General features: G+C 39.8%; 1 protein-coding gene across 1 annotated transcript in view; it reads right to left on the bottom strand.

Moving 5' to 3' along the window:
- Positions 1 to 412: 412 nt before the first annotated feature.
- Positions 413 to 19363, bottom strand: part of FAM135B (family with sequence similarity 135 member B) — a 218949-nt gene continuing 199998 nt past the window's right edge. The window contains exons 13-21 of the mRNA XM_075415511.1: positions 17351 to 17505; positions 14371 to 16444; positions 12475 to 12641; positions 11142 to 11233; positions 6954 to 7051; positions 6509 to 6660; positions 5599 to 5709; positions 3039 to 3152; positions 413 to 1729 (exon numbers count right to left, since the gene is read on the bottom strand). Coding sequence (XP_075271626.1) covers positions 1524 to 1729; positions 3039 to 3152; positions 5599 to 5709; positions 6509 to 6660; positions 6954 to 7051; positions 11142 to 11233; positions 12475 to 12641; positions 14371 to 16444; positions 17351 to 17505 — 3169 coding nt within the window. The 3' untranslated portion in view covers positions 413 to 1523. The remainder of the gene's footprint in view (positions 1730 to 3038; positions 3153 to 5598; positions 5710 to 6508; positions 6661 to 6953; positions 7052 to 11141; positions 11234 to 12474; positions 12642 to 14370; positions 16445 to 17350; positions 17506 to 19363) is intronic.

The raw sequence follows: 19363 nt of genomic DNA, 5'->3' as shown, positions 1-19363 counted from the left end.
CTGTAGTTGCAAGGTTTCTGTTTTAATTTTTTATCTGTCTTATTTCAGAAATCTCCACTATCTTAATCTTAATTTACTGATGAGAGTCTTGACACCTTAAGCAAATTTTGTAATTTTTTTTTACAGTTTTTCTCACATAATATAGAGGGCTGGTCATTTATTATTTAAACAAACTATGTTTACATTAAAAAATCACCTGCCTTCCAAACAAAAATAATTGTGAAGAATTATCCACTTTCTCTTTTTTGAAAAAACTACTGTGACATTGAAAATTTATCACAATGATATGAAAATGTATAGAAAGTTATTGAAATTTTTCACTTGAAATCTGATCACATTTTGATAAAAATTTTAATTAAATATTGAAAAAAAACCTAAAAAAGTGAAAAATGGGTTCTTTTCCAAACTCTTAAAAAACAACATGAATATCTTTGTATGAATAAAGTTTTAAACGTTTCAACCAGCTGTAAACATATAATAATTAGGACCGTATATAGCACTGTAAATGGGCATTGGTAAAGCATTATTAGAGCATTGCAGAGGAGCCGAAGAAGACTTCATTATCTTTTTTAAGCTCTCCACAATCTTTACTTGTCTATGACTCCAGCCTGCTTTCATGTGATGACTGTTTTTTTTAGGGGTGTTACTGGCTAGATTTTAAATTTCATACCAGAGTAATAAGTTTTAAAAAAATAAACATTTGTTGGGGCAAATGTACTTAGTTATAAACCTAAAAGTAAAAATTGTGGTTATAACAAGCACAATAATGATCCTATAGACATGTAAACAGAAGAAATGTTTACAGTTGCCACTGATATTTTACAAGTAATTCAACAGACTCCTCTTGGTTTGGCAGCTTCTAACTTGAATGAAGCTCTTCCCAACTTGAAGTTTTGGGTTTTTTTAAAACACAAATATCAAGATGTCTTGATTCTATGTTAAATATTTCACTCCTTTCCATTATTCGAATGTATGTGTGTTACAAATTATTACCAGTAGTGGAATCATTCAAATATTTTCTTTCAACAAATGGAAACATTGAAACTTTCATAAAAGTTTTTCAGACTTCTCAGTTCATCACAAAGGAGATTTTAACCTGAGTTCATATATGCTTGTTTCCTTTTGTGTTAACTACCCAAAAAGTGCTACAAATGTATAGCTTTGTTAATACATAAATAAGCATTAAATAAAGGACAGCCAAATTCCTGGGTTAATATTCGGGAGAAATGGGAAACATTCGTCCGATCACATTTAGAGAATTAGCCGCCTTCTTCTGATTCTGTAATTCAGAAGTGGCTCAAAAAACATAGAAACTGAAGAGGAATATTTATTTCTTCCAAAAGCACCAATATTTGGAAGCTTGAATGCCTTAAAGCCATAGCACTTTATTCTCTGAAACAGAAATGGAAATGAAGAGTTTGAAAGTCCCACCTGACCTCATTTCTAACACTGCACTCTTTTGGCTAAGGTATTCTCCTCCACTCAGTGAAAAGTTTTGCCTCTGTTACCCCATACTTCAGGCACTATTTGAAGTAGTTGAGTCCTGCCACAAGGAAAAACTTCTCCAGGAAAAGTTCAGAGTCCAGCACAGCAATGTGGGCAGCCCGACCTATCAATGTGTTGGCGGTGTTTGGCAGAGCATGGAACACGTTGTGTCTTATCAAAGTGCAGTCCTTCGCCCCAGTCAAAGGCTGGAGCAAGTTGTTAATCATTTCTGCATAAACAGGACCTGAAAAAGAGTTCAGATGTCACACCTACATGCCAAAGCTGCCAGATCCCCTCTTTCCTTCCAGTATTATTTAATTACAGTTGTAATGAAAAGGAAAATGGAAACAAGACCAAAATGCAAGACATCGCAGTCCATTTCAGAGACTTGCCAAGTGTCAGGATGCTGTTAACGTAGTGGAGGCACTAGCCATCTGAAGAGGTCTGCTGAAGCTGCTAGCATGAAGAGTGGGATTAGCATTTAGACTAATTTTCTCTGCGGTGGAAGGAAATGCTCTTGTTTCTGTGAATCCAAATGCAAAAGGGTCTGGCAAGACACAGAGGTTCATTTGGGTTTCTCTGGGGAATCTAATGCACAAAGGACATCATGCAGACAACTGAGGAATTTCTGGGGCAAAAACAATGGCTCAGGAAACTTCTACTCATAAATGATCTGCATTGAATGTAGATCTGGCTCCTGCTATGTCAAACATCTCCCTGAGAAACAAACACTGGAAGAGAGAGTTAGACAATTACCTTTTAATTCATATCTAAGGTAGGATAGAAAGACCTGTAATTTAGGCCAGCTGTATGAAGGCAACCATGTTGATTACTGGGCCTGGGTGTCTCTTTCTACTTCCAAAGAGTACCTCCATTTCTAGGTAATCACATATGTGAAACGGACATGAAATTGCACTGAACATTATTTCTGGAAGTGGTATCAAACTGAAGCTATAAACATTTTATAAATGAGAGAGACTGCTAATAACAAAAGCAATACTTGGGACAATACACAGCCTGAGCTCACAGGAGGGCCAGGCTTCTTATGGTATGAGCCCTGATGTGCTTCACAGATTTTATTACAAATCAATGTGATTTCAGATCTGTCCCTTATATTACCTGACAATCACCCAACCACTATGGAAGACAAAGGGAAAACTTCCTGACTTTGGATGCACTGAGAGAGATTTCATTACGTGAAACAAAGGTGACACAATACTAGTAAATCAGCAGACTACAGAAAAACATTGTAAAGAGCTAGTTCTATTACCATCACTTTTAAAAAAATTAATTAGAAGGAAGGGAAAGAAGCACTAAGAAACCTTTAACTATGACCTGATTAAAATTTGTTTTCATCAGACAAAGAGCTTCTTAAAAAGCTTCTTTTATTGACTTAAGTAATTTCCTGTGGGAAGAGAACACCTTCTACTTATCAAATAAACACCTGAGCTTTCATCACGCTGATGAAAAACCCTTCTAATGCGATGACCTCAGTTACACAAAAACACAATTCCTTAACAGCTTTGTACATATAGAAAGTATCTGAAACATACCTGTGTGTCTGTCCTTAAGTGCATTTCTGCACATTTCTATTCTTGCTGAATGAAAGGGTACGTATCTGTCTTGGGGTGAGGCCACTAATACAACGTTTTTAAAGTACTGAAGACCTGTGGCAAATGCATTAAATATATTTATCACAATGATACACAGTGATGAATTATATACAGTGTCAGCATGACTACGTCATGTTCAAACACATTTGAAAATCTACAGTGCAAAATAGATTATAATAATTAAAACATGCAACACAAGCTTAGAAGGATTCATGATAGCTTAACCCATTTCTGCTGTTTCTGCAAACTGTTACTTAGCAACACTCATAAAGGTTAATTGTATGTCAACAAAAAAAAGTAAGAACTGTCTCTCTTTGAAAAAACCCTAATCTTGCAACCATTTATGCCTCAAAACACTGGGAAACATGTACAGCCCCACTATGGTTAATGAGTGGTTTTGGATAAATAAATGTTCACAAGAATGGGAATCACTTTCAAAAATAACACATCAAATTAGTACAATTTTCAAACAAAATAGAAAGAGGGAGGACAAGAGGAACCAAATTCACTGCTATGATGCCATACTATTACATCAGTGTTGAGGGAGTCTTGGGATCGAGTCCCTGCATTCAGCAGTCCCTTGAGAAATGAACACTGCTAGTACATGGAGTGGAAACCAGGAATCGTCCCTCTTCCCTGGAGGCAATGGGGCCACTGATGCACTTTGGAAACAGGCTCCCACTGTTTGCCCTGTCTGTAGTGTCTTGAGCCCTCCATCACCCACATTCAGAAGAAAAGTAGGAATAAGGACATAGATGATGTAGTCTACTAGTCCAGAGAGTATCCTGAACACAGAAGAGCTGTGGGTTTCCCCTTCATCTTTCCCTCCCCCTTATGAGTAAGGGCCCCAGAAGCAAGTCCTTTGGTTTCTAGATTTTCATAGAAAAGTTGACCACCACCACCCCAAAGAAGAGTCCTGCTGGCTGCCTTTACTAAGCCTGGCTGAAACTGTCTATCATTTTCTTCCTGTGCAATCAAATCAACTGAGTTTGTGGCTTCAGTTTTAGGTAGAAGGTCGGAGAAGGAACAATGAGTGTTACCACATCTAAAGTCTTATATGAAGACGTTCAATAGGGAAGCATGTTTATTTTTTCTTTGAAGACAAGGACAAGGAACTTTTAAAGAGACTGAAAAGTAGCAGGGACTTCTACTTTAAGAAGAAAGTCAGAAATTGCTGGAGGCTTAAAGAGTTATCTGGGAAAGTAGGCACAACACTGCTTCTGATATTTCCCCCTCTGTAGGTTCTTTCAATTACTTTTGGGAGCAGAGTGCCAGAGGCACCTCTATTTTGATTCAGTATGCCAGCTCATATGTTCACATCTGGACCTACCTACTTCTTCAGATTTTTCACCTAAGGATCTACCTGGATGATTCTGACCTTACAGACAACTCTCCTCACATTTAAATTTCGGCTTCCTGCTTTTGCAGGGACAACAACTTTGTTTGTAGCCTGCTAGATCTGCATCCTACCAAGGTAACAAACAATGGATCGCTTTGACCTACAAGACATGCTTGGGAATTCTTTGCTTGGGAAGTTGCAATGTGACCCAATTTTATTTGAAGATCAAAGCAGTAAAACAGACATCAACTGCACTCTACAGAAATGAGAGCCAGAGAAACAAAGGGAAAATTCAAACAAGGAAATTAAAATAATGTAAAGATACAGCAGCTTCCCATCATTGACTATGTCATGTAGTGTGTTCACAAAATGATAAAACAGCTCTATGTAAGTCAGACTAAGAATTAAGAAGTTATATTCATCCTAACACAGTCTTTGTTTCCTATTAGCAATGTATCAAAGTATGGGAAAAATTCAATATCAAGCAGCGACCTCGTGACTGCATACTTAGCACCAGTTTGCTCACATACAATATTAAAAATAACTCTTAAACAAAAACATTTGCTTAAACAGAAGGATCATGCTTGCTTTCTTTTCTTAAGAAAAGTCTGATTTATTTCATTTGACAGACCTAGGAAGGGGTAAAAAGATCTCTATTCAGATATCATTTTTCCAGTGTGAGGCCATACATCTCTCTCTAGTACAGAAGTGTCACAATAGACATGAATAAAATTTGCTCTTCATCTCACAGAGTCATATTTCCTAGAGACAAGAGAAGTTAAACTTAAAAAAAATAATAAAAAAAGGAAAAATGTTTTTCATCTAGTATAATAAATTAAGCAATCGTGGCCTGTCAAGAATGATATTTCTTGCTTGCAGAATATAAACTTAGGTGCATATTTACTACAGCATGGAGGTCTTATTTGGTGCTAACAGATTGGCAAATATATTCACTGACAACTGGCACAGAAAAAATGCACAGATAAAGTAGATATTAGATTTTAGACGGAGGAGCCCTTCTCGAAAGCAAGAGGGTTTAAAGAGAGATCATTAGTGAAATATATTAAAAAATTTTCTTTACTCCCTGGAGGACACAGCAATCAAGCAGAATCCTTTAGAATAGCCCTTGCTATTTACACAGCCATATCAAGCCCTACTCACCCGTCTTTTGGCTGAGCTGATAGAGGAAACACTTGCGCAGATCTGTGTTGTCCCTGAAGGTCAGTTGCAAAAGTGACCCTGACTTTTTCAACTTCTGCATGAGCCATAGACCTGGAATGAAAATTGGTACATATTTTTATCCTGTTTGCGAATTATCAATTAAGGGGATTAAACACATGTGCGTACAGTAAGGGCAGCACTGTAACTCAATATAAGTCTTTGTTTCCTCTTGTATTGCTAATCAACAGGGAGAAAAGTCTAAGGGTCTCACTGGACAGGGCTAATGGTTTTAAACCAAAAGAGGCCAGATTTAGACTAGATATAAGGTAGACATTTTTTAGAATGAGGGTGGGGAAACACTGGAACAGGTTGCCCAGAGAGGTTGTAGGTGCTCCCTCCCCGGAAACATTCAAGGTCAGGTTGGATGGGGGTCTGAGCAACCTGATGTAGTTGAAGACGTACACACGGGGGTTGGACTAGATGACCTCTAAATACCCCTTCCAACCCAAGCTATTGTATGATTCTATGATTATCCATGTCATGGTAGCATAAACGCTCAGGAAGGCTGAACCATGGGACGTTCCATTCCCATGTCACTGTGATTTCTTCAGCCTTGGAGATGCCTTACTTTATTGGCAGTATGCAGAGAAGTGGAAGGAAGCAATGTCATCCGTCTCTCCTGCACACTTTTGGGTTTTCCAGGAAGCACTGTGTTGGACCTTGTAACAGATACCGAAAGCCCCTTTCATTGTAATTTTTTTCTGTGTGATTTTGAAGTCTTCAGCAAACACTTTCCACAAGTTCAGCGTACAAGTCATGTTGTTACGACTTGTTGCTACCCCCATATCTTGCTCACTCATGCACTCCGCCATGGATTTCAGCCAGTCATAGCTTTCCCATCAACTCTTACCTGTACTAACCAAAGTACTGTTGTTGTAAAGGGTTCCCAGGTGAGGCCCAGAGAGGGACAGGAAGGTGTGTAACTTGTTGAGGTAATAGCGAAACCTGGGACGAGTGAGTACAGATCGAATGATGACATTACCAAGGGAATGTCCAACAAAACTGTTGGGAAAGAAAGAATTACATGAACACAAAAGCCATCTGTATTTTACTTAAATTAAACATAAGAGTGGCATAAATTGCTCTTGAGCGGCCTCTATCAGGGCTTTCAGTAACATCCTTTAGTTACGATTTCATATTTATTTTAGCCTAGTAGATACTCTTCCATCTATAACAATGTAAAAATTCATCTGACTGTTTCAACTGCTTTTGACACCAGGCTCTTTGGGAAAAGCTAATTCTACTGAATGTTGCTTATGTAACAGTTACAGACTAATAACGATCAGAACACTTACCTTATTCGGGATATGGAGAGGTTGTACAACTGGATATGCTGAATAATTTCATCCAATAATCGGTCAGTCATTGTATCGAAATCAGCAAATGTATCAGTCTGGTGAAAAATGGGATGAGTCAGTGAATTAAAACATATTGCACTTACTGCAGACTGATGCTATTTTCAAAGTAAAATGCAAGCAGAAATGTAATAACTAGTCTAAATTTTCTTTTTACATGCTCAAGGGGGAAAGAGGTGGGGATTTCTTTCAGTCTCCAAGTCCTCTAAAAGTTGAAGTTGTCCTTTGAAAGCAGAGTCATCAAGTTTCACTTTCAGTTTATTCCAGATAGCTTTCAACTAATATTGCAAACTTACTCAAGACAAGTAGTTTCTTTCTCACATAGCATCAACATTTACAACAATACCATGGGTAACTATGGGTGACATAGCTATCATTAAAGCCCATGTGGAAATTCACTGTGCTCAGTGAGCTTGTAGGTAAGGCAAGGCAAAATTTTCTGTCTTAAAGTCTCTTTGACTCTATATTGTGCCTTTTAGCTTCAAGAGCAGAACCTGAGAATTCAAGTTAGGACTAGAGTAACCCTTTATTTTGTGGGGCATGGAAATAGGGCCCTCTAGAAGACATTTCATATTTTAAAGAGGTTCAATTACCCCCTGTGATTATTTCTTTTTCTCTACCGACTGTGCCTTTAACTTTGGCATGCCATGATAGGATAAACCTGGACCTACAATTTATTAATAGTAAGATTAACAATATTAGGTTGAGTGATTCCTGAGTCATAAGTATGATCTTAAAGCAGCATTATTTGACACTGGTGAGAAGTACTAATGCTCAGCCACCTTACATAGAAGGGCAAAGCCCCTCCCACTGTAAGGGAAGACCAGGTTTATGACCACCTGAGCAACCTGAATGTGCAGAAGTCCATGGAAGCTGAAGAGATGCACCCCAAAGTCCTGGGGAATTGGCGGACATCATTGCCGCCAATGATATTTGAAAGGTCATAGCAGTCAGGCCAAGTCCCTGGTGACTGGAGGAAGGGAAACATTGTGCCTATTTTTAAAACGAGTAGGAAGGAGGACCCTGGAACTACCGACCTGTCAGCCTCACCTCTTTGTCTAGGAAGATCATGGAACAGATCCTCCTAGAAGCTCTGCTAAGTAATATGGAGCACAGAGAGGTGATTCAAGACAGACAGCATGGTTTCACCAAGCGAAAGTCCTGCCTGACCAACCTAGTGGCTTTCTAGAATGACCTGACTAGATCAGTGGGCAAGGGAAGAGCTATGGATGTGGTCTATCTGGACTTCTGTAAAGCCTTCAACACAGTCCCTCACAAAATCCTTCTCTCTAAATCGGAGAGATACAGATTTAATGGGTGGACTGTTCGGTGGCTAAGGAATTGGTTGGAAGGTTGCAGCCAGAGGGTAGTGGTCAACGGCTCAATATCCAGATGGATGCCGGTGACAAGTGGTGTCTGTCAGAAGTCCATACTGGGACCAGTGCTGTTTAACATTTTCATCAATGACTTAGTGAGATCGAGTGCACCCTCAGCAAGTTTGCAGATGACACCAAGTTGAATGGTGCAGTTGACATGCCAGAAGGATCGGATGCCATCCAGAGGGACCTGGACAAGCTCAAGAAATAGGCCCGTGTGAACCTTACGAGATTCAACAAGGCCAAGTGCAAGGTCCTGCATATGGGTCGGGGCAACCCCCATTGTCAGTACAGGCTGGGGCATGAAAGGATGAGAACAGCCCTGATAAGAAGGACTTGGGGGTACTGGAATCCTGCATCCAGGTCTGGAGCCCTCAGCACAGGAAAGACATGGAACTGTTGGAGTGGGTCCAGAGGAGGACCACAAAGATGATCAGAGGGCTGCAGAACATCTCCTGTGAGGAAAGGCTGAGAGAGTTGGGGCTGTTCAGCCTGGTGCAGAGAAGGCAGTGGGGAGACCTTAAAGCAGCCTTTCAGTACCTGAAGGGGTCTAAAGAAAAGATGGGGAAAATCTTTTTAGCAAGACCTGTTGTGATAGGACAAGGAATAATGGCCTTAAACTAAGGGAGGGTTGATTAAGACTGGATATAAGGCAGAAATTTTTTGCAATGAGGGTGGTGAAACACTGGAACAGATTGCCCAGAGAGGTAGTGGAGGTCCCATCCCTGGGAACGTTCAAGGCCAGGCTGGACAGGGCTCTGAGCAACCTGGTCTAGTTGAAGATGTCCCTACTCACTGCAGAGGGGTTGGGCTACATGATCTCTAAAGGTCCCTTCCAACCCTAAGCATTCTATGACTCTATGATTCTATGATACATACCATTCTCTGCACATGGAAGAAAAGCTGTTGGCATTTAAGTTTGAACAGATTACTACGACAAAATAGTTTACAGCATTATACAGTGACACATGGGTTATAGTGATGCTAAGGATGTAATCACAAAGTTATTTGGCCATCTTAATGAAATGCTCTGCATTTGTTATTCAAGAGTTATCAGCAGGAGAATGAGTGCTAGACAGAGACAAACAATTTATTGCTTGCAACAGTACTGCCAGTTGTGATACAATAAAACAAATAATATATTGTCTAATCTATATGATTTCAGGCAGATCTTATTCAGAACTGTGTCATCTGGCAATCCAACAGGACTCTAAATCAAATTTGTAACTAATGAGATGCCACCAAAACAATCATCAAATCTTGGAACAGCTATTCAGAGCAAACATATCAGTAATTAATGCTTTCGTGACACAACTCATCTTGCTAATTGCAGCTCTTGCAAAGGAAAACATGAACATGTTCACTTTGCAATACAGCCTTAAAATAAATGTTCTCGTAAACTACAAACAGTCCACTAACCTTCTGCATGTTTGTTTTGTCTGCATTGATAATTAATGCTTTCCTCCTAGGCCCATTATCCCAAATCTTTCTGGTTGTTTAAAAGTGGAAGAATAACAGCCTGAACATTAACCATAAATAAAACACACCGCATCATATTTCACCTGGGTATATCTCCATCCTTTAGTATCATCTCAGCCTGATTGAGTTTGTCAAATGTATTGCAAATGAATGCCTAAAAAAAGTGATTTGTGTATTCCTCTATAAGGCAAACTCCATCTAAACGACTGATTTCATGGGTCTTTTTCAGTGTGATTCTCAGAGCAGGGGAAAAAAAGTGACAGGATTATAGCATCCAAATAGTCATCAAACCACACAGGTCCTTTTTCCGGTGCCATGGGAACTTTCTCACCTTCCCAGATTACAAGAGCATTAAAAATTCCCATTATGGGCTGTAGCTAATGTTAAAAAGAGATATTGTAAGATGTTTCATTATCTGAAAACATGAGCAGAGGCTTTGATGCAAATCTGAAGTGGTCTCCTCATTATTTTCATCTTGCTTACTTTCACCATGCAGGTCTGCTTCTGACAGAGGTGTGCACTGGAAGGTGGCAAGTTCACAGACTACCACCAACTGGCCACTTCAAAATATAAAAGCTGTTGAACAAAGAAGGCTGGAAAGTTTTGACTCAAGTTTCTTAGGTGCTCATAAATCAGAGTAATGTTTCTGCCTGGGAACTGGAAATCCTTATCTTGTGCATAAAGTTTGGTCTCTGTGTTATAAATATGGGTTCATTGCAGAGCAAACCACAGAACTCATCTCTGTTTCTCTGCCTAGACTAGCAATGAATTTTTCTGTATGACATTTCTTTATCATGCAAGGAAATAAATCGTGAAAAGACTGCAACAGGAGAAACAATGGCTGATGCAGCAAAGGAAGCTGCCAACACCTGCTACATACTCCACACGCTCCAGAGAATTTAGTATCACTAAACTTGCTGCTTTTTGTCAGTGCTGTGTTGCATGGCATTCCCCAGGCAGATTCACCAGGCTGCGAAGTTTGCAAACTGATAGGATAAATACATTTTCTTCTGCTGAGGTCTAGTCCTATAAGTGCTAGTGTCATTGCCTTTTATTTTAATGCTAGGAATATTTTCTGGTGGGTTTGAACACCCTATCAAATTAGAGAAGAACAGGAACAGGCCTTTGAATGAAACACTACATAAAATTCCCTGAATTTCCCAGTGCTTCCGCTTCATTCAGCTAGTGAAGAGGCTTTGCTGAAGGCCCTGTGCCAGCAATGTCAACAGCTTGTAACAGATCTAAAGGAAGACAGAAATTAGCTCCGTACTACCTGATTTCTTTCAGACATTAGGAAGTCCAGTTTTCCACCAGGGAGTCCCAGTTCTATGAAAGTCTTTACCAGTCGCAGATCTGCACTGTTACCTAGAAATAAATGGGACTTTATAAGATGTAATCCAACAGAAAAATAATGAATATAAATCAGTTTAATGTGTTTGTCTTCCTATAAACCTTGACACCAGGAAGCTCTCGCTAAGTGCTGCTGAGACAGCTCACCACACTGTAGGATCATGCATTGAAGCAGTGGGAGAGCGAGAATATCCACAAGCTGCACAAGGTGGGCCTGGACCTCACGTGCTGCTGCTGGGGACTGCATAAATGGTGGGGAAGAAAAGGCAAAACTAAGGACGAGAATAACTCTGTCCACTATTTGCTGAACAGCAGAGGTAAGGCTAGTAATAGACAAAAAGCTGAAGTCGGCTGGTGAGACCCCCAGGGGACACTGCAGCCCTCCCAGGACCTCGGCACATGTACTGGGGTACAGGGCTGTACCTTCGGATGTAGAGTAGCCCGCCTCTGCGTATTCACAATTAAAGATGGCGCTGAAATAATGTCAGGCTCCTAATATTTTGGGAGATAACCCATTCCATATTACGGAATGTCAAAGTCTTCTGAAACATTTTGTTGGAAAAGGAGGAACCTCCATCTCATGAGCAGAACTTTACTGCCACTGAGATACTGAATGGCAAACTGTCCTTGCTCAAGCCAGCAAGTATTTGTTTTCCACTTTTCTGAGAATGCCTGAGATTTCAGAGTCTCTACCCCTTCTTCTCTGTAGTCTCAAGGTTAACATCTACACCTTTCCCACTGATACCAATAATTTGTCAAGTGAAGTTTCAAATTTATCATATTTGTTTTCTGCTTAGAAAGCATATACAAAAAAAATTCCAGGCCATGATTCTGCGGTGAATAATGATTTTTTTTCTGTCACTTTCCAAAGCTGGCCACTATCTACCCTATAATAGTGTTGGGGGGGGTTAAAAAATATATTTATTCTGGTGACATACTGCAAAACAATCAAGCATCTGTGGAAAGACAAGAGTTACTGCAATGCACTTCTGTACACAAAAGGACTGATGTACTTCGGTATGGAATTCTGTTTAAAAAAGAACAAAAATGTTGCAGCACCCATTTCTTAGAGAAAATATTTAATATTCTCCTAGATCCTTTATTACAATGGACTGAATAATATAATAAGGACTAAATACTTAGCTAAGATAAATACTTTCTTTAGACTTTCCATTCTTTCATACTTTCTGAATGTCTGCCCGTTTTTTTTGTTAACACCAAAATTACCTACAAACAAAAATTCCTGCTGGCCTTACCATCCAGCCCATGGACACAAATGACCAGGTGAATTCCATCTTCCAAATTTTCTTCCTCTTCCTCTGGTGGAAAATATGGCATATCAGAAGCTAGTACAGATAAGTCACTGTACAGAAATCCTTCAATCTTCATTTCTTTTTTAAATTTTTCTTTGGCCTGATAAAAACTGGAGAATACATTAATTAATCACAATAGAACCGGGTGTTCAACAACAAACTTTCAGACCAGAAATTAGGAGGCTGGTATATGCAAGAAGTTATGTTTGCAACATTTAAGTAGAGACCTGGATACTACTCCTTATCTATTCTTATTGAGGGTTGTCTGGATGCAGGAGAGAAAATCTGTTTCTGAATTATTTGACTACATACAGGGAATAGGTAAAGCCCATTAGCACCTCACATTTTCCAGAGGAAAGAAGGCTTTATGAAAAAGAATCTGCTAGTGGCCCATAACAATGAGAATAAGATACAGAATTAGAAAATTTATCATCTTAATAATGTCATCAGCCATATTGATACAAAAATAAAAAATGATAGCATCAGAGGTATTTATATGCAGGTAAAAGGTATTCTGCCCATTTCTTAGACCGTGGAATTCAAAGATGCACCTCATTATCTATGTGGTAAACATCTTCATTTTGGTTTGGTTTTGGGTTCTTTTGAAAACATTTAGTAACTGAGAGGAAGAGCAGCTCAGTGCTGAAAGAATTATGGTAAACCTTTTCCTGCTCAAGGCCTAAACTGACACATGAATTCACACTGAAGCATTCTACTGGCTGAAGGTGTTATACTCTTCAGTGGCTTTTTGACTTAGCAAAACTTGTCCAGAGCTTTTATGAATTAATAATCACAACAAAATTATAGAATTAGGTAGAAAACCGGGGTGGACCAGGTTAGGAGATATAAACATTAAAAGCTTGGGGATAGCTTAAAGCCACTTGATATAAAGGTGACCAGTTACTTACACCAGCCCTACTGACTTTAAAGGGACACAAGAATGAAAAATCTAGCATTCAGACCATGGAGCTGGAAGCCCTGGATTCATGTGCATGAATATGTGCTTAAATATTTTGCTTCAATAAGAAGGAACAAATTTTGTGCTTAGATTAAGCAGGACTTATACCAGGATCTACAAAATGAACCTCAAGATGCTTTCAAAAAAATAGAAATAAAGCCTTGGGTAGGAAATGAATACATCTGCAGAGATCCAGAGTGTTGGGAAGCTGAATGTGTTGAAACATTCTCATTCTGTTGTTTTCCCCCAGTACAGCAGAGACAACAAAATATAATGGAAGTACACTTGTGCTGGTGTGTCAGTCTGTGAAATGGACCACGTAGACATCAAAGTCATGATGTGGCACTGCTGCTGTGGGCAATGAAGCAAGAAAAAAAATAAAATGCCTCTTATCCAGCTACCCAGGATGCCAATTCTCCCATATTTCCAGTTTGAGAAACTGAAGCTGAGACCCTCCATCCAATCTGTGCTCCTGTTTCATAGTTTAGCTGATGACTGCAAATATTTAAGCAGAAGAGAAAAGCAAGTTATGGCACTGCCATAGTGAACTGACTATCTCAGACCAATATTGAAGTCTGGGTAAACCTGACTTCATGAAGGAGGGCCAGACCTTAAAGAACATTAAGACACCTAAATCTTAGTGAGTTGCGTGAGTATTAAGGACCTAATGTCTTTGACAATCTCGGTTTCTCTGCCTTTTCATTCTTCCTGTCTGTTTAAAATATTTAGTCTATATTAACTGTTTGTCAACTTGGATTATTTACTTTGGCTGTCTCTGAATCCAAGTTTACCCTATGCTTACTGTATTAGGGCTCTGAACTTTGTCAGGGTTTCTTCGCATTATAATATTATTAATGAAGAAAATAATTAGATTTTCTTACTTCAGCATCCTTTCATTGGTTTCTTCATCCACCTCATTTGAATTAGATGAGACAACTCCAAAAGAGCCCAGAGGCTGGCGTGTGATGGGGAATGCAGCCTGCTTTGCAGAGAAGCCAACCATAGCAGGGGTCTCTTTGAGCACAGAAGAAAAGGGAAGACACGTGGCTGTGCAAGAGACGGATAGGTTAACCACATCAACAGCCTTTCTGCTTTCCAGGGCTACTCCCTCTGTTGTCGTCAAATGAAACCCAGTGCCATTAGCTACAAGTTTATGCTCTTGCCTGTTGGGTTCCTGCAGATGTTCAGCCTGGTAGGATCCTGCAGCATGGTCTGCTGAGGCAGGTGAGTCGTTGAGCTCAATTTCTTGTAACCCCTGCATATCTGCATAAACTGCTGGGCTCACATCAGCAAGAGAGCTGCCACATTCTCCTTGCATTGAGCCAAATTCAGCTGAGGTCTCTGAAGGAGCTGGAACAGGATAGCAAAAATCTGGTACCATCTTTATTCTTTGTGAGCAACTCTCTTCTCCTAAAATTCTGCTATTGGAATAAAAGCCTCGTGGTATTTTTAAACTGTTCGGCTCAAGTTTATCCTTTGAATCATCAGTGCATGTATCAAACTTATCTATATTTTTGTCCAAGTAGTTACAAGCCCTTGGTGTTTTCAAGCTGCACTCACCATTGCTCTCCAGTGACTGGAACTCAGAAACATTATCTTGTAGCTTCTCTGGACAAATGGGTGGTCTTGCGTTTTCCAAACTACAGTAAGACTCTGGAAAACCTTCCTTCTCCTCCTTCCCTGGTAACTCAGTGTTACTGTTACCTTGTTTGATGCAGGGTTTGGGATGTCCTTTTGGTTCTAGTTGTCCACTTTCAGTGGCGATTTGACACTGAGAAAAGTCCACGATTAATTTTCCATCTCCACCCTCTGTTTCAGTGCAACTTTTTAAGTTTCCTCCTGAATCTTCTGAGGTTACTTCACTGTGTTTGGATATATCCACCTCCTCCGCAGGCTCCTCTGGGCTACTGATCTGAGGAGCGGAGACAGATTTTGTCAGTTTGGTAAGCTCCACTTCCCTCTCCTCTTCCTCAAAGGGCAAAGAGCTTATGGATGTAAGAGATGCTTGGATCCCACTGGGCAAGCTGGTATTGCTTTCTGTGTGACCACCCTCCAGGGAATTTCGGTGAATGGCATGCCTTCGTACCAAGTGGTGCAGGATCTCTCGATCGCTGGGCAGCTCCAGTGCCCGGCTACGAGCATCAGACCATGCCACCGAACTTGGTTCACTTTCAATGCCTGAATCAGATATTATAGAGGAGGATCTTTTTATAACCCCTGACATCAGGGTAAATTCTTCACCCTCTTCACCTCGTTGCTCCTTTGTGAACAATTTCCCTTCAAAGCTCTGTGTGGGCAAAGCTTTCAAAACAGGGAGCAGAGCCTTGGTGTCTGGATCTCCTGTTTTTTCAAGACTGGCTAATTCATTCAGTGCAAGCTCAGACGAAGTGAAACCATTCTCGGGATGACTAGATTCATTTATTTTAGGTATTTCAGTCCTGTCTTCCAAGTCATCAGTTCCACATGCTCCACACTCATACTGAGCACTAACAATTAATATAGGCTCACTTTTTTGGGAATCCTTATTGCTAGGTTTCGTATCTCCATAAGTAACATCTGCCACAAGTCTATTGTCTTTTAATAAAATTTCGTCAGGTGTTTTAAAGTCTTCCGCTGTGCATTCTGTATTGCCTGGCTTTGAGTCAGAAGTAGTTTCCTTACTTGAAACAAAAATATCTTCAGGTTTTCTTTGGCCTTCTTTGTTCTCTGTACATACCTGAGATGTGGAGTGCTGGTTTAAATCTTTAGCTGTATAAGCAGCACCTTCGGTACCGCTGTATATGCAGGAGGAATTCCTGTTTATCCTGTCTGTGTGTATTAGCAGAGTACCTTTCCCAAAGTCTCCTTTCATTACTGCAGCAGCATCATTTGATGCAAAATCTTCATTGTCATCTATTACATTCATTTGAGTGTTTGCAGGAACCTCAAAACCTGGGAAAACTTCCAAATTCTGATCTGAAAGAAAGAAAGAATTCAGTACATTTAACTAGAATTGTACTCACAAAACAGTTACAGTTAGGCCAAAGAAGACAGTATCAATAAAATGTATTTTCCTCAGTACACTTGTATTTAAAGTGCTAGTTTTCACAGCACAGGTAAGTGAAACAAAGCTGAAACTTCTTTCTATTCCTGCTGTCACATGACATTGTTCATAGCATAGCTCTTGCTTCTGAGTCAGTTTAATACTTAGTTTAACAGTTTAAATATCTGTAATGAGCATTGTCAAAATATAGGCAGTTGGATAACTCTGGAAGAGTGGAAATTTTGTACCACAGGCCATATTTACTAGACTACGGTAACCTATAATATTAAGACATATTACTTCTTCGCTAATCTTAATAGTTGAGTAAAAAGAAAAAGGAACCAAGAGCTATGAGGTTTTACTAAAAATCTGTGGAACTAAATAATTTCTTAACTAAATATTTGACTTGGGTACTCAAGGGTAAAATATTTTTTTGGAGAGCAATGCTGTCTTTCGTGGACGTTGTTGGGCTTTATGCTGAAATTGTGGTTTTTGTTCTGAGTTTGCTTACCACTAGATGTCACACTGGGTATAAAATTCATAGTACTGTTTTTCCCTCAAATTTGTACTGTAACAAAAGTCCAAAAGATTATGTTTTCTTTCTAGATTTGGCTTCCAGCTCTTGTAACTAAACAGCTTACTTTGAAGATGAAAAATACTAAGCTACAGAAAATACTCTAGTTTGCTACTAGGGAAAACAGAAGAATTCAACTCTATTACATTGTGGATCACAGTCTGTCAGCCCAAGGCATGTGAGATTGTTTAACTTGGGCTGGGGAAGTGAACCTTCTTCAGCTCAAGCGGTTTCATGATGCTGTACCTTGTGATGTTTCACTCACCTTTGCAAGGCATATCCATGTACCTATCTTCAAAGATAACTGGGAGTGTGTTCCAGTCCCCATCTATGTCAAGGCATTCTGCTGGCAGCGGGGGCATGCTGGTGAAGTACTCTGAATTACGAATTTCTGTAGAAATCTGTCCATGACTTTGGATTCTGGCAGCAAAGTACAAAAGAAGTTGAGTGTTTGAGTATTTATCATGCTGTTTCTCCATCACTCCTGCAAACCTGGCAGCAAAGCTGGATGTGTAGCCAGAGGACAGAGGCAATATGCTTCAAAGAAGAGGAGGCAGTACTGCTTGATGAGGAGGTACCCAGCCCTCCTAGGAAGTTTCCTGTGAGGTGATTACTATCTCTCAATTAGAAAACCTACAACTTGCACACTCCCTCTCTGCAAAATCTCTGCCCTTTTTAGAAATTGTTCCAGCTGCCCCTGCCACAGGCTCCTGTTAGCTACGATAACTCTTTGCTGTCCTCCCATGGGTCACTGAAGCTGGTTGAGACTGGATCCCTCAGCTGGCTTTCTGGTCAGGAAAGCAGGTCTATCACTCTGGCTGTGGCAAGGGTTTCAAAACCCAGATGCAGGAAGCAATAATAAAAAATTTGGTTGAGGGGTACAGAGAGGAATGAGTCCAAGAAGGATGCATGGCAGGCCCTCTGTCTCACTTATACCAGTCCCCAGAGCACTGCGATACCTCACGTATGTATGCAGCTGGAAGAGCTAAAACACATCAGTTCAGCCACGCCCTGTCGGCAGAACTAGAATAACTGTCTGCATCTTTTGGGCCATGTAAAATGTTACCTGGCTTTCATCAGTGAATGTGACATTAAACTGGCATGTAAATGTGCATTTGGCTATAATAAATACAATATTTTTTAATTCTGATGAGCTTTCCTATCTAAGCAACTTTCTCAAAAAATGGGGAAAATATCAAATACAAAGTTTGTTTCTTCGTGCTGACTCTTTGATGAATTAGTCTGGGTATCCTAAGCAACAAAGAGGAACATAACAAGCTTTTCATAGATGGTCAGCTGAAAGAAAATCTGCACAGATCCCATAGGACAGCACAACAGCAATATTTCAGATTATCATCAGCAGTTAACTGGAGAAAACACACTTTGCACATTATGAAGAAAAACTCAAACAGCAGGTTTGTAATTCATGCCAGCATGGAAGATTCCAATGTCCAGACACAAATAACTTGATCAGACCAGCATATCAGCTTCAGCTTCAGAACATAATTGTTGCTGTCTATCATTTGCTCTCACCTGAAGGCCAGTTATTTTTTCCTTAAAGATAAACAAGTCTTTGTTTGCTAAAAACATGACTCAGACAGGAGTCACAAAAAGCTAACTGCTCATTCTTGCCTGCAGCAACATCTGCGTGTTTAGAGTTAACTCAGCACCATAATAACATCCTCACTGACATATTAATTAATAGCATCAGCATTTCACTAAAGACCACGTGTGAAAATAATGAACTAAACTTGCTTCAAGACAAATGTCTGGCACAAAAGATGAATTGCTGGTATTGAAAGGTGTGAGAATAAATATTTTTTCTGTAAGATATTGGGAGCATATGTCACCTGCTTGAGGCTCCCACCCTGTGTGATACCCTACCTATTGAAGGTGTATCCTCTTCTGTCTAAGCAGTCAAATGCTGCCAGGCATGTAGGAGCATGGCCTCACATAGAACTCACAACAACAGTACAGGAGGCAAAAAAAGCTCTTGTCTGGTACAAAGAAAGAAAGAACTGGGGGAAAAAACTGTTACTGTTTGAGGTGGTTGTACAGCACCTGGCATGCTGAGAGCTGATCTCCCCTGGAGACTCTGTGAATGCAATTAATATTCCCTACTGCCACCCCTAACATCAACAATACTCTGGCAGTCAAGACTGTTTTTCCAACTACATCTAGAAAAATCAAAAAGAAAACATGACTCTGCCATGAGGCCTGTATAGACCAAATTTACTACATAGAAAAACTTTTAAAGTTTGTAAACTATTTCATTATT

Source organism: Opisthocomus hoazin, chromosome 3 (assembly GCF_030867145.1).
Source record: "Opisthocomus hoazin isolate bOpiHoa1 chromosome 3, bOpiHoa1.hap1, whole genome shotgun sequence".
In the NCBI taxonomy this organism is placed as follows: domain Eukaryota; kingdom Metazoa; phylum Chordata; class Aves; order Opisthocomiformes; family Opisthocomidae; genus Opisthocomus; species Opisthocomus hoazin.
This window is presented reverse-complemented; position numbering and strand designations above follow the sequence as displayed.